This window comes from Corvus cornix, chromosome 22 (assembly GCF_000738735.6).
Source record: "Corvus cornix cornix isolate S_Up_H32 chromosome 22, ASM73873v5, whole genome shotgun sequence".
Taxonomy (NCBI): Eukaryota; Metazoa; Chordata; class Aves; order Passeriformes; family Corvidae; genus Corvus; species Corvus cornix.
In genome coordinates this window covers 3,723,541-3,745,998 of record NC_046351.1, presented here as the reverse complement: position 1 = coordinate 3,745,998, position 22,458 = coordinate 3,723,541, and the positions used below count along the sequence as shown (strand labels likewise).

Genomic DNA, 22,458 nt, shown 5'->3' with positions numbered 1-22,458 from the left:
CGCCCTAAATCCACCCTAAATCCGTCCTAAAACCCCGCCCTAAACCCACCCTAAATCCGCCCTAAAACTGCCCCGAACCGTCCCGAACCGCCCTAAACTCGCCCCGAACCGCCCTAAACCCCGCCCTAAAACCCGCCCCCGAACCGTCCCTAACCGCCCTAAACCCGCCCCAAACCCCGCCCCGAACCCGCCCTAAAACCGCCCCAAAACCGTCCCGAACCGCCCCAAACCCGCCCTAAACCCGCCCCAAAACCCGCCCCAAAACCGTTCCGAACCGCCCCAAAACCGCCCCGAACCCCGCCCTAAACCCGCCCCAAAACCGCCCCAAACCCGCCCCAAACCCCGCCCCGAACCCGCCCTAAAACCGCCCCAAAACCGCCCTAAAACCCGCCCCGAACCGCCCTAAACCCGCCCCGAACCGCCCTAAACCCGCCCTAAAGCCGCCCTAAAGCCCTCCCCAAAGCTCACGGGAACCGCCCTAAAACCCGCCCCGAACCGCCCTAAATCCGCCCCGAACCGCCCTAAAACCGCCCTAAACCCGCCCCAAACCTGAGGGGAACCGCCCCCAAACCGCTGGGAAACCCAAAAGCGCCGGGGACCGCCCCAAACCTGGGGGGAATCGTCCCAAAACCGCCGGGAACCGCCCCAAAATCTGCGAGAACTGCCCCGAACCCTCTGAGAAACCCCAAAGCGCCCCGAACCGCCCCAAAACTGCCGGGAATCGCCCCAAACCTGCCGGGAATTGTCCCAAAACTGCTGGAAAACCCAAAAGCGCCTCGACCCCACCGGGAACTGCCCCAAAAGTGCCCCAAACCTGCTGGAAATCACCCGAAAACCGCCCCAAAACTGCCGGGAATCGCCCTAAAAGTGCCGGGAATTGTCCTAAAAGTGCCGGGAATCGCCCTAAAAGTGCTCCAAAGCCGCCCCGAATTCCGCCGGGAATTGCCCCAAACCTGCTAAACCCCAAACTGGGGCATTGGGGCTTCAAAATTTGGGATGAAAATGTGGGGAAATGGGGCTGAGTTCGTCACTGGGGCATCAGGGATTGAAAATTTGGGATGAAGTTACGGGAAATTGGGGCTGATCCCAAAACTGGGTTATCAGGGATTGAAAATTTGGGATGAAATCATGGGGAATTGGGGCTGAGTCCATCATTGTGGCATCAGGACTTCAAAATTTGGGATGAAATCAAGAGAAAATGGGGCTGAGTCCATCATTGGGGCATCAGGGATGGAAAATTTGGGATGAAAATATGGGAAAATGGGGCTGAACCCATTATTGGAGCACTGGGGCTTCAAAATCTGGGATGAAATCATGGAAAAATGGGGCTAAGTCCATCATTGGGGCATCAGTACTTCAAAATTTGGGATGAAATCATGGGAAAATGGGGCTTGGCCATCCCTGGGGATATTCCCCCGACTCCCACCTGTGGGATCCAGCATCTCCTTCCCAAATATCCCCCCCAAAAAAGCCCCAAACCACAAATTTCCTGAAAAACATTTGCCTTTTATATCCCTTAAACACCTCAAATCCAGGTTTTTTAGGACAGGGGATAAAAACAAACAAAGCCCCGAGACCAGGCGATGACAAGAACATATTTATAGGAATCAAAATTAATTTAAACCACGCAAAATAAATTAAAACATTAAATATTAACTTTCAGTGCAACATATACAGAAGACATGAGAGTAACCATGACTTTAAAAAAAAAAAAACCCAACAACAAACCCCAAAAAACAGCCCCAAAACAGAGGGAAAAGCTCCGGGTTGGTTAAAAGACTACGGGGAGAATTAAGGCCAGGCTGGAGGTTGGAGCTCTGGCCCGAGGAGGTTTCCTAGGATTTATGATCATTAATTATTCATAAAAAGCTGGGATTTGTCCCCAAAAAATGAGCTGGGGTTTTGGGGTTTTTTTGGGGTTTTTTTTTTGTTTTTTTTAAAAATTTTTTTGGGGGAGATTTTTTTTTTTTTTTTTTGGTTTTTTTGTTGGTGTTTTTTTTTTCTCTGTAGAAAAATAAAGCCCCACATCCTGCCGGGGGTTCTGGTTTAAACCCCAAATTCCTGGGAGGGCGAAAATCCCAGGAAAACAACCCAAAAGCCAAGGGGAAAACTCGGGGCTCGGCTCCCGCGGCGCCCCGAGGAAAATGAGGGAAAACGGGGAAACGGCCCCAAAAAGGATCCGAAACAGAGGATGGGGGTGCGGGGCTGCTCTCGGGGTGTCCCCGGATCTGTCACACACCTGTGGGGCGGGAATGGCACAGATCACAGCCCCGGGTGCTGGCACTGGGCCTCAGCGGGCAGGGGACAGCAGCAGGTGCCACCCCTGGTGTCCCTCACCTGGCCCAGGAGGTGCCACCCCCGGGTGTCCCTCACCTGGTCAGGAGGTGCCACCCCCGGGTGTCCCCGTGACCCTCACCTGGCTCAGCAGGTGCCACCCCCGGGTGTCCCTCACCTGGCCCAGGAGGTGCCACCCCCGGGTGTCCCCATGTCCCTCACCTGGTCAGGAGGTGCCACCCCCGGGTGTCCCCGTGTCCCTCACCTGGCTCAGCAGGTGCCACCCCCCGGTGTCCCTGACCTGGCTCAGGAGGTGCCACCCCCAGGTGTCCCCGTGTCCCTGACCTGGCTCAGCAGGTGCCACCCCCTGGTGTCCCTCACCTGGTCAGGAGGTGCCACCTCCAGGTGTCCCCATGTCCCTCACCTGGCTCAGGAGGTGCCACCCCCTGGTGTCCCAGGTGTCCCCTCACCTGTCTCGGGGTGGCAGCAGGACGTGTCCCCTCCCCCCAGGTGTCCCCATGTCCCCTCACCTGTCTCGGGGTGGCAGCAGGACGTGTCCCCTCCCCCCAGGTGTCCCCATGTCCCCTCACCTGTCTCGGGGTGGCAGCAGGACGCTCCCCCCTTGAGCAGCCCCCCCGGTTTGTCCTGGCCGGCTCCGGGCTCCCGGCACCACCCGGGGCAGCGCCTCCGCAGGCGGCAGCAGCTGTGGGGACAGGGATGGGATAGGATGGGATGGGGACAGGGATGGGACAGGGATGGGATGGGATGGGATGGGATGGGATGGGATGGGATGGGATGGGATGGGATGGGGACAGGGATGGGGACAGGGATGGGATGGGGACAGGGATGGGACAGGGACAGGGATGGGACAGGGATGGGGATGGGGATGGGGACAGGGATGGGATGGGGACAGGGATGGGATGGGATGGGGAGGGATGGGATGGGATGGGATGGGATGGGGATGGGGACAGGGATGGGGACGGGGATGGGATGGGGATGGGGACAGGGATGGGATGGGGACAGGGATGGGATGGGGACAGGGATGGGATGGGACGGGGTCAGGATGGAGTCAGGGACAGGGACAGGGACAGGAACAGGGTGGGGCCAGGGTCAGGATCAGGGACCGGGGACGGGATGGGGTCAAGAACAGGGTCAGGGCTGGGGTCTGGGACAGGGGCAGGGCCAGGGCCAGGTCAGGGATGGGGTCAGGGCTGGGCTCAGGGGGTCCCTTGTCCCCAGATGCCCCCGGGAATTCCCGGCCGGCACTCACTGGACCAGGACGCAGACGGTGACGAGCAGCGCCGAGGCCACCACAGCCACCACGAGCAGGGCCGTGATCGTCTGCTTCTTCTGGTTGGCTGCCACCACGGCCAGCAGGTCAGCGTGCTCACAGCGCGTCCCCACAAACCCCGAGTGACACCTGGGGGACACAGAGCAGGTCAGTGTGCTCACAGCGCGTCCCCACAAACCCCGAGTGACACCTGGGGGACACAGAGCGGGTCAGGGCACTCACAGCGTGTCCCCACAAACCCCAGTGACACCTGGGGGACACAGAGCGGGTCAGGGCACCCACAGGGCACTCACAGCGCGTCCCCACGAACCCCGAGTGACACCTGGGGGACACAGAGCGGGTCAGGGCACCCACAGCGTGTCCCCACGAACCCCAGTGACACCTGGGGGACACAGAGCGGGTCAGGGCACCCACAGCGTGTCCCCACGAACCCCAGTGACACCTGGGGGACAGGGAGTCACCCTGGGACAGGGACACATGGGAGGGACATCAGGGTCAGCCCAGGACCCACCAGCAGCGAGGCCAAACCTGGTGTTTGGGGGATTCCTGGGACACCAAACCCGGTGTTTTGGGATGCCCAGGATGAGCCCCCCGGTGTTTTGGGCACCAAACCTGGTGTTTTGGAATCCTCAGAACACTGACCCTGCTGTTTTGGGATTCCCAGGGCACCAAACCCGGTGTTTTGGGCACCAAACCCGGTGTTTTGGGCACCAAACCCGGTGTTTTGAGATGCCCAGGATGAGCCCCCCAGTGTTTTGGGCACCAAACCCAGTGTTTTAGGATGCCCTGGTCACTGACCCTGCAGCTTTGGGATCCCCAGGACACCAAACCCGGTGTTTTGGCATGCCCTGGACCCCAACTCTGCAGCTTTGGGATCCCCAGGACACCAAACCCGGTGTTTTGGGATGTCCAGGACACCGACCCCGCTGCTTTGGGATGCCCAGGAGGAGCACCCCGGTGTTTTGGGCTCCCAGGAGGAGCACCCCGCTGTTTTGGGCACCAAACCTGGTGTTTTGGGGTGCCCTGGACCCCGACCCTGGTGTTTTGGGCTCCCAGGAAGAGCAGCCCGGTGCTTTGGGATGCCCAGGAGGAGCATCCCAGTGCTTTGGGATGCCCAGGACCCCGACCCTGCTGCTTTGGGCTGCCCAGGACCCCAAACCCGCTGCTTTGGGATGCCCAGGAGGAGCACCCTGGTGTTTTGGGCACCAAACCTGGTGTTTTGGGGTGCCCAGGAGGAGCACCCCAGTGCTTTGGGCACCAAACCCAGTGTTTTGGGGTGCCCTGGACCCCAACCCCAGTGTTTCGGGATGCCCAGGAGGAGCACCCTGGTGTTTTGGGATGCCCAGGACCCCGACCCCGCTGCTTTGGGATGCCCAGGAGGAGCACCCCGGTGCTTTGGGATGCCAAACCCGGTGTTTTGGGATGCCCAGGACCCCGATCCCGGTGCTTTGGGCTCCCAGGAGGGGCACCCCGGTGCTTTGGGATGCCAAACCCGGTGTTTTGGGATGCCCAGGACCCCGATCCCGGTGCTTTGGGCTCCCAGGAGGGGCACCCCGGTGCTCGTGGGGACTCACACGCAGGCGGGTTTGTCCTCCTGCACCAGGAAGCGGCAGGTGCCGTGGAAGCAGAACTGCCGGTGCGAGTCGGGGCACTCGTGGAAGTGGGACCTCACCGCCGCCGCCACCGGAGCTGCCAGGAAAACAGGGAAAAACGGCGGCTTCGGGATCCTCCTGGGCTGGCACCAACCCAGCTGTGCTTTAGGGCCAGCGGGGATCCCCGGGACACCAAACCCAGCTGTTTTAGGATCCCCAGGACACCAAACCCAAGTTTTGGGATCGCCAGGACACCAAACCCGGCTTTTTTAGGATCTCCACGACACCAAACCCAAGTTTTGGGATCGCCAGGACACCAAACCCGGCTTTTTTGGGATCCCCAGGACACCGACCCCACTGTTCTGGGATGGCCAGGACACTAAACCTGGGGTTTTGGGATCCCCGGGACAACAAACCCAGCTTTTTTGGGATCCCCGGGACGCCAAACCCGGGGTTTTGGGATCACCAGGACACCAAACCCGGCTTTTTTGGGATCCCCAGGACACCAACCCCACTGTTCTGGGATGGCCAGGACACTAAACCCAGGGTTTTGGGATCCCCAGGACACCAAACCCAGGGTTTTGGGCACCAAAGCCGGGGTTTTGGGATCCCTGGGACATCAAACCCAGCTTTTTGGGATCCCCAGGACACCAAACCCAAGTTTTGGGATCGCCAGGACACCAAATCCGGCTTTTTTGGGATCCCCAGGACACCAAACCCAGCTTTTTGGGATCCCCAGGATGCTAAACCCGGTGTTTTGGGCACCAAACCCGGCTTTTTTGGGATTCCCAGGACACTAAAGCCAGGTTTTTGGGATCCCTGGGACACTGACCCCAGTGTTCTGGGATGGCCAGGACACTAAACCCAGGGTTTTGGGATCCCCAGGACACCAAACCCAGGGTTTTGGGCACCAAAGCCGGGGTTTTGGGATCCCCAGGACAACAAACCCAGCTTTTTGGGATCCCCAGGACACCAAACCCAAGTTTTGGGATCGCCAGGACAACAAACCCAGCTTTTTTGGGATCCCCAGGACACCAAACCCAAGTTTTGGGATCCCTGGGACACCAAACCCGGCTTTTTTGGGATCCCCAGGCCACTAAACCCAGGTTTTTGGATCCTTGGGACACCGACCCCACTGTTCTGGGATGGCCAGGATACCAAACCCAGGGTTTTGGGCACTAAACCCAGCTTTTTTGGGATCCCTGGGACACTAAACCCGGTGTTTTGGCCACCAAAGCCGGGGTTTTGGCATCCCCAGGACACCAAACCCGGAGTTTTGGGATCCCCAAACAACATTATTTGGGATGGCCGTGTGGGACACGATCCAGCGGCCACCGACAGAGCCCAGGCGGCTCCTGCTCAAACCAGCAGGGAAAATAATCCCAAAGGAATTTCCTAAAGAGCTTAAAAGGGAGGAGGAGAGAGTTAAACCCTAAAGCAGGCCGGGGCTGCTTTTGGGATCCTGTTTCCCATTACATCCCACGCTGGTTCGAATTATCCTGCGGGAAGGGAATATCCTGCTCCGGGATGATCCCGGCAGCGAGGCACATCCGATCGCTGCCCTTTCAAAGCCACCTCCAGTTCCTGCGCCGTGGATTTATGGCCGCCCCAGAAGGAGCCGGGGATCCCAAAACCGCTCCGAGGTTTTTTTTGAGGAAAGCGCAGGAATTCCCCGTGCGGGTGGAATGATGGAGAACGGGGGGCTCCCGGTGGGAATGACCCCCCTGAGCCGCCTCTTTTTGGGGGGACAGAGGGGCCCCCCCCCGGCCTGGAGCATTCCCAGCAGCTGTTTTCCCTGGATTTGACCCCATTAAACCCACAGATGTGGGAATGCTGCAGGATCCTTGGGATATCTCCCGTGTCCCCCGCTCTGAGGAGGTTTGGAGGGCTCAGAGCTGGGATTTGGGGTGGGAATTACCGCTGGAATCCTCTCCAGGGAAACCCCGACAGCTCCATCCCTGGGGGTGGATTTATCCCAGATTCCTGCCGCTGGAATAGCCCCACAAAACTCCCTTTTTTAGGGTTTTACCCCTCAAATCCGCCAGCCCCCCCCCCCCCACGATGGGACCCTCTGTCCCTGCGGTGCATCCCGATCCCGGAGTGTCCTGGCTCCCGCTCAGCCCCGCTCGCAGCTGTCGCCCACATTGCAGCTTCCTCCTCCTCCTCCTCCTCCTCCCACCCCACAGATCCCTCCCTGTCCCTGTAGGGTCCCCTCGGAGCGGCCCCTGCCCTGCAGCCCCCGGCATGGGCACGATCCCATCGGGAATGGGGCTGCCAGCACCCTCGGGGCGACTGGAATGCCACGGGGCTTTGCTCCCAAGCGACGCCGTTGAGCCATCCCCTTTTCCACCCCGAAAGGGAGATTGTCCACCCCAAAAAAGGACATTTCCCGGCCCCACAAGGGAGATTATCCACCCCAAAAGGGAGATTTTCCACCCCAAAAGGGAGATTGTCCACCCCAAAAAAGGACATTTCCCAGCCCCACAAGAGAGATTCTCCACCCCAAAAGGGAGATTGTCCACCCCAAAAAGGGACATTTCCCAGCCCCAAAAGGGAGATTGTCCACCCCAAAAGGGAGATTGTCCACCCCAAAAAAGGACATTTCCCGGCCCCACAAGGGAGATTATCCACCCCAAAAGGGAGATTGTCCACCCCAAAAGGGAGATTGTCCACCCCAAAAAAGGACATTTCCCGGCCCCACAAGGGAGATTATCCACCCCAAAAGGGAGATTTTCCACCCCAAAAGGGAGGTTGGGCACAAATCCATCAGGAAAGGAGCTACCGTGGGGTTTCGCTCCAAAGTCTCCCAGCACCGTTCCCATTAATGCTTCCCAATCTCCTTTTCCAGCCCCAGAAGGGATTTCTTCCACCCCAAAAGGAGATTTCTCAGCCCCAAGAGGGAGATTTTCCACCCCAAAAGGGAGTTTGGGCACAAATCCATCAGGAAAGGAGCTGCCAGCGCCCTCGGGGTGCCGGGAATGCCCCAGGACTTTGCTCTAAAACCTCCCGGTCCCACATCCCAAATAATGCTGTGGAACCATCCCATTTTCCAGCCCCACAAGGAGAGGGTTTCCAGCCCCACAAGGAGAGGGTTTCCAGCCCCACAAGGAGAGGGTTTCCGGCCCCACAAGGAGAGGGTTTCCGGCCCCACAAGGAGAGGGTTTTCGGCCCCACAAGGAGAGGGTTTCCAGCCCCACAAGGAGAGGGTTTCCGGTCCCAAAAGGAGAGGGTTTTCAGCCCCAAAAGGCAGAGCTTCCAGCCCCACAACGAAAGGGTTTCCCAGTTCCAAAGGGAGGCTTTTCCAGCCTCAAAAGGAAAAGGTTTCCAGCCCCAGAGGAGAAGGTTTCCAGCCCCAAAGGGAAAGAACTTCTGGCCCCAAAAGGAAAGGGTTTCCCAGTTCCAAAGGGAGACATTTCCAGCCCCACAAGGAGAGGGTTTCCGGCCGCAAAAGGAGAGGGTTTCTGGCCCCAAAGGGAAAGGGTTTCCGGCCCCACAACGAAAGGGTTTCCAGCCCCAAAAGGAAAGGGTTTCCGGCCCCACAACGAAAGGGTTTCCCAGTTCCAAAGGGAGGCTTTTCCAGCCTCAAAAGGAAAAGGTTTCTGGCCCCAAAAGGAAAGGGTTTTCAGCCCCAAAAGGAGAGGGTTTCCAGCCCCAAAAGGAAAGGGTTTCCGGCCCCAAAAGGAAAGGGTTTCCAGCCCCAAAAGGAAAGGGTTTCCAGCCCCAAAAGGAAAGGGTTTCCAGCCCCACAAGGAGAGGGTTTCTGGCCCCACAAGGAGAGGGTTTCCGGCCCCACAAGGAGAGGGTTTCCCAGTTCCAAAGGGAGGCTTTTCCAGCCTCAAAAGGAAAAGGTTTCCAGCCCCAGAGGAGAAGGTTTCCAGCCCCAAAGGGAAAGAACTTCTGGCCCCAAAAGGAAAGGGTTTCCCAGTTCCAAAGGGAGACATTTCCAGCCCCACAAGGAGAGGGTTTCCGGCCGCAAAAGGAGAGGGTTTCCAGCCCCAAAAGGAAAGGGTTTCCAGCCCCAAAAGGAAAGGGTTTCCAGCCCCACAAGGAGAGGGTTTCCAGCCCCACAAGGAGAGGGTTTCCAGCCCCACAAGGAGAGGGTTTCCAGCCCCACAAGGAGAGGGTTTCTGGCCCCAAAAGGAAAGGGTTTCCGGCCCCAAAAGGAGAGGGTTTCCAGCCCCACAAGGAGAGGGTTTCCGGCCCCACAAGGAGAGGGTTTCTGGCCCCACAAGGAGAGGGTTTCCGGCCCCACAAGGAGAGGGTTTCCCAGTTCCAAAGGGAGGCTTTTCCAGCCTCAAAAGGAAAAGGTTTCCAGCCCCACAAGGAAAAGGTTTCTGGCCCCAAAAGGAAAGGGTTTTCAGCCCCAAAAGGAAAGGGTTTTCAGCCCCACAAGGAGAGGGTTTCCAGCCCCACAAGGAGAGGGTTTCCAGCCCCACAAGGAGAGGGTTTCCGGCCCCACAAGGAGAGGGTTTCCGGCCCCACAAGGAGAGGGTTTTCGGCCCCAAAAGGAAAGGGTTTCCGGCCCCAAAGGGAAAGGGTTTCCGGCCCCAAAGGGAAAGGGTTTCTGGCCCCAAAGGGAAAGGGTTTCTGGCCCCAAAGGGAAAGGGTTTCTGGCCCCAGAAGGAAAGGGTTTCCGGCCCCACAAGGAGAGGGTTTCCCAGTTCCAAAGGGAGGCTTTTCCAGCCTCAAAAGGAAAAGGTTTCCAGCCCCACAAGGAAAAGGTTTCTGGCCCCAAAAGGAAAGGGTTTCTGGCCCCACAAGGAGAGGGTTTCTGGCCCCACAAGGAGAGGGTTTCTGGCCCCACAAGGAGAGGGTTTCTGGCCCCACAAGGAGAGGGTTTCTGGCCCCACAAGGAGGTCTCCCCTCGCCGCCCCCGGCCCTGCCCAGGCTCCCGCGGCTCTGCAGGGCTCGGGGCTGCCCCGGCCGTTGTGGCCCTGCCATGAATGAGCCGATTGATGCTCTGGAGTCAGGCACGGCACTTCCCGCTGGGAGCGCAGCTTCCCGCTGGGAACGCACCTCCGAGCGTCCCTGAGCCGGGACTTTTGGGAATTCTGCCCCCCAAAACAATGTGCACGGACAACACCCACCACAGAGCCTTTCCTTCCCTTGTGGGGCTGGAAACCTTTTCCTTGTGGGGCTGGAAACCTCTTCCCTTTGGGGCTGGAAACCTCTTCCCTTTGGGGCTGGAAACCTTTTCGCTTTGGGGCTGGAAACCTTCTCCTTGTGGGGCTGGAAACCTTCTCCTTGTGGGGCTGGAAACCTCTTCCCTTTGGGGCTGGAAACTCTTCCTTTTAGGGACAACCCCCTTTTTTTGGGGGGCTGGAAACCACTCCCAGTTTTCCATGGGGATCAAGGGCCGGGATCCCACCCAGGGCCCCCTTATCCCCCAAGGGAGAGGGCTGGAAACCCTTTGTTTTGGGGACAAACCCCTTTATTTTGGGGATGGAAACCGTTCCCGGTTTTCCCACGGGGATCAAGGGCCGGGATCCCACCCAGGGCTCCGTTATCCCACAGAGAGGGGGGCGGGATGTCCCGGGAATTCTCACTCACCGTTCCGGGCGGCAGCCGTGGTGTTCTCCAGCGCGTGGCACGCGGCCAGCAGGACACCTGCGGGGACGGACACACGGCGTCAGCCGCACCCTGACCCCAAAACCTCGGCGGGAGCCCCAGAAGGAGCCGGGCTTCCCAAAACCGCTCCGAGGTTTTGTAAGGAAAGCGCAGGAATTCCCCGCGCAGGCGGAATGATGGAAAAAGGGGGGGAGGTCCCGGTGGGAATGACCCCCCTGAGCCGCCCCTTTTTGGGGACAGAGGGGCCCCCCCGGCTGGGAGCATTCCCAGGGCACAGAGCCAGCGGCCGTTTTCCCTGGATTTGACCCAATTTCCCGCACGGATTCGATCGAACGGCGCGGAAAAGGCGGCGGGCGGGAGACGGAGCCTGAGGCGGCACATCCCGCAAATCCTGGCGCCACCGGAGCCTCGGGGATCCACTGGGGCTTTGGGGATCCTCCCTGGCTTCAGGGATCCATCCCGGCTTCAGGGATCCACCAGAGCTTCAGGGATCCTCCCTGGCTTCAGGGATCTACTGGAACTTCAGGGATCCACCAGAGCTTCAGGGATCCTCCACAGCCTCAGGGATCCACTGGAACTTCAGGGATCCATCCCATCTTCAGGGATCTTCCACGGCCTCAGGGATCCATCCCGGCTTCAGGGATCCTCCATGGCCTCAGGGATTCACTGGAACTTCAGGGATCCATCCCAGCTTCAGGGATCCTCCACGGCCTCAGGGATCCTCCCTGGCTTCAAGAATCCACCAGAGCTTCAGGGATCCTCCATGGCCTCAGGGATCCATTGGAACTTCAGGGATCCATCCCGGCTTCAGGGATCCTCCACAGCTTCAGAAATCTTCCACGGCTTCAGGGATCCTCCTCCAGAGCTTCAGGGATCCTCCTCCAGAGCTTCAGGGATCCACCGGAGCTTCAGGGATCCATCCTGGCTTCAGGGATCCTCCACGGCCTCCTCGGTTTCCTTGCAGACCTTGAGGATTCTCCTCCCACCGAAATCCAATCAGGAGTCCCATCTCATCCCAGCTTTTCCCATTTTTCCTGCCCCGGGGCTTTGTCCTCCTGCCCCACTGGTGCCAATCACGACCCCACTCCGGGGTTTTTTGGGAAAGGGCCCATCCTGTGGGATGGGGTGGGCGTCCATCCCCTCGGCATTCCAGCTGCTCCGCTCTCCGGCTGGGACCCGCTCGGCTCCGGTGCCTCTTCCCAAAGCTCCGCTCCGTGGGCAGGTGGAGAGCCCGGCCCTCATCCTTGATCCCAGCCCTCGTCCCTGATCCCGGCCCTCATCCCTGATCCCAGCCCTCATCCCTGATCCCGGCCCTCATCCCTGATCCCCGATCCTGGCCCTGATCCCCGATCCTGGCCCTGATCCCTGATCCCTGATCCTGGTCCTGATCCCTGATCCCAGCCCTCATCCCTGATCCCTGATCCCGGCCCTGATCCCTGATCCCGGCCCTGATCCCTGATCCTGGCCCTGATCCCTGATCCCGGCCCTCATCCCTGATCCCTGATCCCGGCCCTGATCCCTGATCCTGGCCCTCACCCCCGATCCCAGCCCTCATCCCTGATCCCTGATCCCGGCCCTGATCCCTGATCCCGGCCCTGATCCCTGATCCTGGCCCTCACCCCCGATCCCAGCCCTCATCCCTCATCCCTGGCCCTGATCCCTGATCCCAGCCCTCATCCCCGATCCCAGCCCTCGTCCCTGACTCCCAATCCCAGCCCTCATCCCCGATCCCTGATCCTGGCCCTGATCCCGGCCCTCATTCCTGATCCTCGATCCTGGCCCGGATCCCGGCCCTCATCCCCAATCCCTGACCCTTGGCCCTTGGCCGCAGTTTTCCATCCCCAGGGCCGGTGTGGGGACTCCGGACACCTCCTGGACACTCGGACACTCCACACCCTCGGTGCCTCCGAGCCCCGGAGTGGGGCTGCACCCACCCACCCTCCCTCCCCCGCTTGGTTTTCCAGCCCCATCCCACCCCGTTCCCCGGGATTTTCGGGAATCGCCCCTGCCAGCCCAGCCCCCCTGAGCTCACCCTGCCGGCAGGAGCCCCCCGACTCTCCAAAGCGCTCCCAAGCCTTCCCAGCGCGCTTCCAGCAGCTCCATCCCGCTAATTCCCAGCCCCCGGCTCTCCCCACGGCGTCTCCCAGCTCCCCGTTATCCCTGGGGTTCGTTCCCCGCTCCAAGCTTTCCCTCCGGATCCGCCCGGCCCCATTCCCGCTCGGCTCCATCCCGGAGGTGCGGGGAGCTCGAGGGGTCCCCCCTTTCCTTCCCCGCCATCCCAAGGGGATGCTCCGATCCGCTGGGGTTTATCCAGGGCTCCTCTCCCACCCGGATCCGATCCGGGATGGGAACCGGGAGCACCCAGCGCCGGGTTCAGGGATCCACCAGGGCTTCAGGGATCCTCCACGGCCTCAGGGATCAACCGGATCTTCAGGGATTGGGGCTCCCAGACAGGTGGGGAAGGCGCGGCTCAACCCCCCCGAGGTGCGCGACCACCGGGGCCGGGGAGACCCGGAGCCACGGGAATGGGAAGGAGCAGGGAGAGAGGAAAAGGGACACGGGAGCTCTGGATGAGCCGAGGAAGGAGGGACACCCCGCCGGAGCCACTGACCCCCCGAGGGACGCCAGGACCCCCCGAGGGACGCCAGGACCCCCCGAGGGACGCTCGGCGCAGGAGCGGGACCGGGACACGCCGCGGCTGTGCCGGAGCCAGAGCGGCAGCGCCGGGAGCTGGAGCGGGGCCAAGCCCAGCCGCTTTCCCGAATCCAAGCGCTCCAAAGCGCCGCTTTCCCACCGGGATAGAACCTCCCGGAGCTGCGGGTGACACGGGCGGGGACAGCGGGACAAAGCCAGCCGGCCTCCAGCCACCCGCACCGGGATCCTTCCCCCGGGAGCATCCCCGGTGCCGCTCCCGTCCCGTCCCGTCCCAGCATCGCCCCCAGCTCCAGCCCGGAGCGCCCCCAGTTCCCACCGCTGCCCCTTCCCCCGACACCCACCCCCACCAGCTCTAATTAGCCCCCGGCCCTAATTAACCGCCCTAATTAAGCGTCTGACCGCGGCCGTACTCACGCGTCGCGGCGAAGGCGCCTTTCCCACAGGGAACGAACTTCGGGAGCGCCCGCGCGGGGGATTTTTATGGGATTTTTATGGGGTTTTCACCGCGTTACCGCAATTCACGGAGCCGACCCCCACACCCCACCCCCAGAACCCTCCGAGCCCTCGGGACCGCCCCGGTCCGGGGGCGCCGCGGGCGCTTCCCCCCTCGGCGGGGTCTGCCCGGGGTTGGGGGCGCGGAGCCCCCCCGGGCCGAGCCCCCCGCGCCCCGCACGTACCGAGGGCGAGCGCGGCCGGGCCGCCCGCCATGGCGGGGCTGCACCGGAGCGAGCGGGGCCGGGGCCGGGCCGGGCCGGGCGGGCGCTGGCGGCGGGGCCGCTGCGGGGCCGAGGGGCGGCTCCGCCCGGCGGAAATGGGCGGCACCGGCCGGGCCGGGGCGGGGACAGCGCGGGCAGCGGCACCGCCGGACCCGCCCGGACACCCTGCGGGACCCGCCCCGGACACGCTGCGAGACCCCCTCGGGAATCCCCCCGGACACCCGCCCCGGACACCCTGCGGGATCCCCTCCCCGAGACCACCCGGGACCCCCGGACACTCTGCGGGATCCCCTCCCCGAGACCACCCGGGATCCCCCGGACACTCTGCGGGATCCCCTCCCCGAGACCACCCGGGACCCCCGGACACTCTGCGGGATCCCCTCCCCGAGACCACCCGGGATCCCCCGGACACTCTGCGGGATCCCCTCCCCGAGACCACCCGGGACCCCCGGACACTCTGCGGGTTCCCCTACCCGAGACCACCCGGGATCCCCCGGACACTCTGCGGGATCCCCTCCCCGAGACCACCCGGGACCCGCCCGGACACCCTGCGGGACCTCCCCCCGGACACCCTGCGGGATCCCCTCGGGATCCTCCCGGACACCCTGCGAGACCCCGCCCTCCTCCGAGACCACCCAACCACCCGGGACCCCCCCCGGACACTCCGGCGGGACCCCCCCGAACACCCTTCGGGACCCCCTCGGGAACGCCCCGGGACCACCCGCGATTCTTCCCCCGGGACCCCCCCGGAGCTCCCTGGGACCATCCGGGACCGCTCCCGCCGGGATTCCCCGGGGTCCCGCCGGGATTCCCCGGGGTCCCCACGGGACACCCCGGGGACTCCCCCGTCCGGACCCCTCAGGAAACACCCGGGACCACCCGGGACCATCCGGGACCACTCCTCCTCAGGGCCATCCGGACGCCCCCGGCCACTCCACCACGGGATCCCCCGGGACCCTCCCGGGGTTCTCCGAACCCCCCAGCCCCTCAGCCCTGGACCCCCCAGAGACCTCCCCGCACCCCCAGACCACAGAGACCACCGGACCCCCCCCCGGTATTTCAAACTCCATGAGCCCCCCAAGAGCCCTTGGACCCACCACCCACAGACCCCATCAATCCCCCAGGACCCCCCAATCGCCCTGGAGCCCCTGCCCTGGGTGCTCCTGGACTCCCCTGGGACCCCAAGTCCCCCCGGATCCTCAAACCTCCTCTACAAACGGCCCTGCCCCCCACGGGGACCCCCGTGCCCCCCCCCGGTGTGCAGCCACTGCCCCTCCCCCTGCTGCCCACCCGGGTGTCCCCAGGGATCCCCCACCCCCTCCACGGCTGAACTTTGGGCTGGGGTCACCCTGTGTCACCCACATGAGGGGGGAGAGTCCCACGGGAGCCCCAGCTCAGTGTCACCCCCTGACCGTGTCCCCCATGGAGGGGGCAGGAGTGACCAGGGCCCCCCCATGTCCCTCCCTGCCCCCCGTGACTCCGGGATTGCCAAACCCCTGCCAGCACATCCTGTGTCATCCTGGGCTGCTGCTGAGCCCAGCCTTGGTCATCCCGAAATCTGCGGGGCCACCACCCTGCTGATCCCAGCCGCGGTCATCCCGAAACACAGAGAGCCCTCACCCCGCTGATCCCACCCTCGGTCATCCTGGAATCCGTGGGGTTCTCACCCCGCTGATCCCACCCTCGGTCATCCTGGAATCCGTGGGGTTCTCACCCCGCTGATCCCACCCTCGGTCATCTTGGAATCCGTGGGGTTCTTATCCCACTGATTCCAGCCTTGGTCATCCCAGAATCTGCTGGTCCCACTCTTGGTTATCCTGGAATCCATGGGGCACCCACCCTGCTGATCCCAGTCCTGATCATCCCAAAATCTGCTGATCTTGGTCATCCCGCAGTCCATGGGGTTCCCACCCCGCTGATCCCACCCTGCTGATCCCACCCTTGGTCATCCCGCAATCCATGGAGCTCTCACCCCACTGATCCCAGCCTCAGTCATCCCAAACTCCGCAGGGCTCAGCCTGGATTTCTTTGGGAGGGAGGGATGCGTTGTGGGCACGGGGCTCAGAGTGTCCCCACAGAGCGCTGGGGACAGAGCTGGTGACCCAAATCCGGCCAGTGGTGACCCAAATCCGGCCAGTGGTGACCCAAATCTGGCCGGTGGTGACCCAAATCCCGCGTCCCCATCCCGCGTCCCCTCCCGCGTCCCCATCCCCGCGTCCCCATCCCGTGTTCCCCCCCGTGTCCCCATTCCCGTGTCCCTCTCCCGTGTCCCCATCCCGCGTCCCCATCCCGCGTCCCCATCCGCGCCCCCCATCCCGCGCCCCATCCCGTGTCCCCATCCCGCGTCCCCATCCCGTGTTCCCCCCCGTGTCCCCATCCCGCGTCCCCCCCCATTTCCCCCCCATTTCCCCTCCCGGTCCCCTCCCGCGTCCCCCTCCCGTGTCCCCATCCCGTGTCCCCCTCCCGTGGGAGCTGCTCCCAGCCCCGGGGGGAGCGGCCCGGCCCTGCCCGTTCCCAGGTGATACCATCTCCCCTCGGCACTTGAAAGCGGCTCTTTGAAGGGGCCGGGAGCCTGCGCTTCCTAACGCCGCCGATCCCAAATCCCAGCGCCCCACAGCCCTTGGAATGTTGCTCCGGAACCTGGGAATTCCGGCACAAAGGCCACCCAAAATCCCACCGCAACCCGTTGGATCACGGGTGGTCTTGGGGGCTGCACATCCCGGGCTCCCCATTCCCTCTGACACCCCCCAGCATTCCCACCCCACAGGGCACATCCCAAGCACCCCAAAACGCATTGGAATGCGATCCCACAACCTGACCATCCCAGCGCCGTGAGCATCCCAAAACCCCACCGGAACCCGTTGGACCAGGGGTGGCTCTGGGGGCTGCACATCCCGGGCTCCGTTCCTTTGGACATCCCCCAGCATTCCCACCCCACAGGGCTCATCCCAAACCTCCCACCCCTTTCCCAGCCTCTCCAGGTGGATCCATCCCCTGGGACATTCCAGGGTGGCTCCGGGGTGGTCCCACCACCCCCAAACCCTCGGCCATAACCAGTGACCCCTTTCCCGGCCATCCAGAGGGAAACACCCCGGGAGACGCCCCCGGCACAGGGTGTTCCCTCCGATCCCAAATCCCGGGATGAGGACTGGCATGAACTCCCACCCCTGCCCGGGTGGGAATCAGCGCTGGGAGCTGGAATGGGAACGGTGGCAGGGCAGGGAGCAGCTGGAGGGATTTGGGGGTGATCCTGAGTGCCTTGAGAGTACCTGGAATATGGGAATGGTGAAGAGAAGGCGGCTCGCTCCTGCGTGGCACCACCGGGATTCCCAACATCCACTGGCGTTCCTGACCCCAAAAAACATTCCCGACCCCAACGGACATTCCTAACCCCTACTGGTGTTCCTGATCCTAAAAAACGTTCCTGACCCCAAAAAACAATCCCCACCAACATTCCTGACCCCAAAAACATTCCTGACCCTCACCAGCACTCAACCCCAAAAATCAATTCCAACCCCCAAAACATTTCTGACCCCAAAAACATTCCCGATCCTCACCAACATTCCCGACCCCAAAAAGCATTCCCGACCCCAGAAACCATTCCCAACCCCAAAAAGCATTCCCGACCCCAAAAACCATTCCCAACCCCAAAAACCATTCCCAACGCCCACCAACATTCCCAACCCCCACCAGCATTCCGGGCCCCCACTGACATTCCCAACCCCAAAAACCATTCCCGACCCCAACCAATATTCTTGACCCCAAAAACGATTCCCGATCCCAAAAACCATTCCCAACCCCACCAACATTCCCAACCCCAAAAACCATTCCCAACCCCAATGAACTTTCCTAACCCCCACCGACATTCCCGACCCCCACTGGTGTTCCTGACCCCAAAAAACATTCCTGACCCCCACTGACATTCCCGACTCCTACCAACATTCCCAACCCCAAAAAACATTCCTGACCCCAAAAATCAATCCCAACTCCACCCAACATTCCCGACCCCCCCCGACATTCCCGACACCCCCCCAACATTCCCGACCCCAAAACCCATTCTCGCCCCCCTTTGGAAGCCCCATCCCAGAGCATCTCCCTCCCTCTCTGGGTGCCGGCTCCGGGAGTTCCAGGATTCCCAATTCCTTTTCCCGAGTTACGAAACCGCAACCCCAAACCCAGGGGTTGTTTTGGGATTATAACAATTAACAATAATTAAATTGGGGTTATTTAATTGTTCCTGCCCTGGGAGCCTCCGGCTGTTGGGTTTTCCTCTTGGAATTGTGCTTTGTCCGTGGCTTAGGCCGGGTTTGGGATTAAGGGGTCATTCTGAGGGCAGATCCGGGATAAATCCATCCATTTAGGGCAAATCCCTGAAAAAGGGGCATGAACCCCTTCTCCTTCATCCCACGTTCCATCCCATCTTCCTTCCTTGGGGATTTCTGGGTTGGAAAACCACACAAAATGTGGGATTTAGGGATTTAGCCAGGCTGGAGAGTGACACTGCAGACCCCAGTTCATGGGAAAACCCACCCAAAATACGGGATTTAGGGATTTATCCAGGCTGGAGGGTGATGCTCTGGATCCTTCCATGCAGGAATCAGTGGGAAAACCCACCCAAAACTTGGGATTTAGGGATTTAGAGAGTGACACAGCAGACCCCAGTTCATGGGAAAACCCACCCAAAATATGGGATTTTGGGATTTAGCCAGGCTGGAGAGCAGCACTTTGGACCCTTCCATGAATGAACCAGTGGGAAAACCCACCCAAAATATGGGATTTAGGGATTTAGAGAGCCACAGTGTAGACCACAGTCCATGGGAAAATCCCCACAAAAAATGGGATTTTGGGATTTAGAGAGCGACACTGCAGACCCCGGTCCATGGGAAAACCCCCCTAAATTATGGGATTTAGGGACTCCCTGCTGCCAAACACCCTCTGTGCCCCCATGGAGACGCCTCCAACACCCTGGGATGGGCCGGGAATCTTCTCCTCGGTGCGGATCCTCATCCCTCTCCCTCTCGCATGACTTCAATCCCAGATATTCCGACGTGGCGATGGAGAGAAAAAAAGAAGGAAAAATCCCCCAAATCCCCCCGTTCCGGGAACAAGGGCGCTGTGTGCTCGTGTCCGGCAGGAATCCTTCGGCCGCCTGTTGATCTTGGATCGGGAAGGTGAAAATGAAGCCGAGGGAAAACACGGCCCCGGGCTCCCCCCGGCCCTTCCCGGGGCTCGCACAATCCCAAATTGTCGCCTCCGGGATGGTTTTGGCTCCTCGGCGGGGCCCTGGAATTGCTCCGGCGGCGGCGGCGGGAGCGGCCCCCCCCGGGTGTTTGCTCAATGTATGGGCTGAGAATAAATCCAATGTTATTCCCAGGGTCGGGAATGCTGCTGGCCCCGGGATGATCCCGTGGCTGCTGCCCCATCCCGAATTTTGGGGGGCTGACGCGTTCTGGAAAGGCAGCACCTCTGGGATCTCCCCTATCCCGAATTTTGGGGGCTGACCGTCTGGAAAGGCAGCACCTCTGGGATCTCCCCTATCCCGAATTTTGGGGGGCTGACCCGTCCTGGAAGGGCAGCACCTCTGGGATCTCCCCTATCCCGAATTTTGGGGGGCTGACGCGTTCTGGAAAGGCAGCACCTCTGGGATCTCCCCTATCCCGAATTTTGGGGGGCTGACCCATCCTGGAAGGGCAGCACCTCTGGGATCTCCCTCATCCCAAATTTTGGGGGTCTGACCCATCCTGGAGCTCTTGGTGGACACGCAGCACCTCCAATGTCCCTTCTATCCCAAATTTTGGGGGTCTGACCCATCCTGTAAGGGCAGCATCTCTGATTCCTCCCTCATCCCAAATTTTGGGGGTCTGACCCATCCTGGGGCTGTTTTTGGAAGGTCAGCACCTCCGGGATCTCCCTCATCCCAAATTTTGGGGGTCTGACCTGTCCTGGAGCTCTTGGTGGACAGGCAGCACCTCCAATGTCCCTTCTATCCTGAATTTTGGGGGTCTGACCCATCCTGGGGCTGTTTTTGGAAGGGCAGGACCTCTGGGATCTCCCTCATTCCAAATTTTGGGGGTGTGACCCATCCTGGGCCTGTTTTGGGACGGGCAGCACCTCCGACATCTCCCCCACCCCGCTAAAAGTGGGGCTTTATTGGGAATTTTTTCCTGGCTTTATCTCACGGCTCCTGTTTTTCCACTGGCTTAAAAGGCCCTTTCATAGCCGGGATTTTCCCCGTGAATGTCCATTTTATTCCCATTTTTTTTTCTTCCTTCCTTTCCTAAACAACTCTTCGGGGCTTCCTCCCTTCCCACCCCTTTCCCTGCTCCCCCTTTTCTGTTTATGTCCCGTTTTTTTGGGAAAGCCTCCATAAAGAAAGGATTTTGGAGCGGCCCAAGCCTGGCCACTGACGAGGGCTTTGTTGGCTGTGGGAATGCCGCCAGCTCCGGGCTGGCAGCTCCCGGGAAATGTCAATATTGGATCACTTAGCACCACATTATTTTATTTATGGTTTTATCCCCATCCAGCAGGGATGAGCATGTCCTGCAGCGAGCAGGAATTCCCCCTGGGAATGCGGCTGAGGGGCTGATCCCGCTCCGGAGGCGACCCCGTGGTGGCTCTGGCAGGTCCCGTGGTGGAGCTGATCCCGTGGTGGCTCTGGCAGGTCCCTCTGCCAGGTGTTTTGGGGTTTCCCGGCTCTCCGTGGTCACGGGAAGCCGCGGCCGGCCGTGCCACGGACACTGGGATCATTCAGCCGCGGTGACCGGAGCCTGGAGAGCACCCGGGCGGCCGCACGTCCAGCAGTGCCCTCAGAAACCCCGAATCCCTGCTCCGCTCCTCCTCCTCCTCCTCGGGATCCCTGCAGGGCTTTGTGGTGGGACCCCAAATCCACACCCTGGTTCCCCTCCTTCTCCTCGGGATCCCTGCAGGGCTTTGTGGTGGGACCCCAAATCCACACCCTGGTTCCCCTCCTTCTCCTTGGGGTCCCTGCAGGGCTTTGTGGTGGGACCCCGAATCCATGCGCTGGTTCCCCTCCTCTTCCTCAGGATCCCTGCAGGGTTTTTGTCCTGGCATCCCAAATCCACATTCCAGTTTTCCTCCTCTCCCTCAGGATCCTTCCAGGGGTTTTCTTCCGGGATCCCAAACCCGTGCTTCACTTCTCCTCCTGCCCCTCGGGACCTTTCCGGGGTTTTGCGGGGACCCCGTGGCTGAGCGGGGAAGGGCAGGGGGGTGTTGGGGTGGCTTTTGGGGGAGCAGCATTCCCAAAGAACACCGGCCAGGGGCGGGGAGCTTTGTGATGTCCCCAACCTCCATCCGAGGTGTCCAGGCCTGGGAAAGCCTCCCTGTCTCCTTTTCTCCCGGTGCCACCGGAGCGGGCAAAGGGCCAGCGGTGCCCGGCCAGGCCAAAGCCCTCGGACGGCCGGCGGGGCAGAACAGGCGCTCAGCGGCCGTGCCATGGCCCGGCTGGTGACAATGCTGGCACCGTCCCCAGGCCAGGCCGGAGCTGTTTGTCCCTGTCCCGCCTGTTTGTCCGGCGCTCCCTTTGTGCCCGGCGGGAGCTGAGTCAGCGCCGCGGCCCCGCTCCCCACGCGCGACCGCCCGGGAATCTGCGCCCACTGCCGGGGCACGGGGGGCATCGGCACCTGGGGAGGCATCGGCACCTGGGGTGGGATTGGCACCTGGGGTGGGATTGGCACCTGGGGTGGCATCAGCACTTGGGGTGGCATTGGCACCTGGGGAGGCATCGGCACCTGGGGTGGGATTGGCACCTGGGGAGGCATCGGCACCTGGGGATGGAGTCGGTAACTTGGGGGTGGCATCGGCACCTGGGGTGGGATTGGCACCTGGGGTGGGATTGGCACCTGGGGATGGAGTCGGTAGCTTGGGGGTGGGATTGGCACTTGGGGTGGCATCGGCACCTGGGGAGGCATCGGCACCTGGGGGTGGAGTCAATAACTTGGGGGTGGGATTGGCACCTGGGGTGGCATCGGCACCTGGGGATGGAGTCGGTAACTTGGGGGTGGCATCGGCACCTGGGGTGGTGTCGGTAACTTGGGGGTGGCATTGGCACCCTGGGGGTGGCATCGGGACCTGGGAGTGGCCCTGGCACCCCGGGGGTGGCATTGGCACCTTGGGTTGGCATCGGCACCTGGGGATGGCATTGGCACCCTGGGGGTGGCATCGGCACCTGGGGATGGCATTGGCACCTGGGGATGGCATTGGGACCTGGGAGTGGCACTGGCACCTAGGGATGGAGTCAGTAACTTGGAGGTGGCATCAGCACCTGGGGTGGCATCGGTAGCTTGGGGGTGGCATTGGCACCCTGGGGGTGGCATCGGTGTCTTGGGGACGGCATCAGCACCTT

General features: G+C 61.7%; 1 protein-coding gene across 1 annotated transcript; it reads right to left on the bottom strand.

Moving 5' to 3' along the window:
* Positions 1 to 1,489: 1,489 nt before the first annotated feature.
* TGFA (transforming growth factor alpha) lies at positions 1,490 to 14,121 on the bottom strand. The gene is made up of 6 exons (XM_039564444.1): positions 14,058 to 14,121; positions 10,708 to 10,764; positions 5,140 to 5,254; positions 3,545 to 3,694; positions 2,865 to 2,977; positions 1,490 to 2,239 (listed from the first exon to the last, which is right to left on the bottom strand). The coding sequence occupies exons 1-6, from the start codon at positions 14,086 to 14,088 to the stop codon at positions 2,232 to 2,234; spliced, it is 474 nt and encodes a 157-aa protein (XP_039420378.1). The 5' UTR covers positions 14,089 to 14,121; the 3' UTR covers positions 1,490 to 2,231.
* Between the last annotated feature and the right edge of the window lie 8,337 nt (positions 14,122 to 22,458).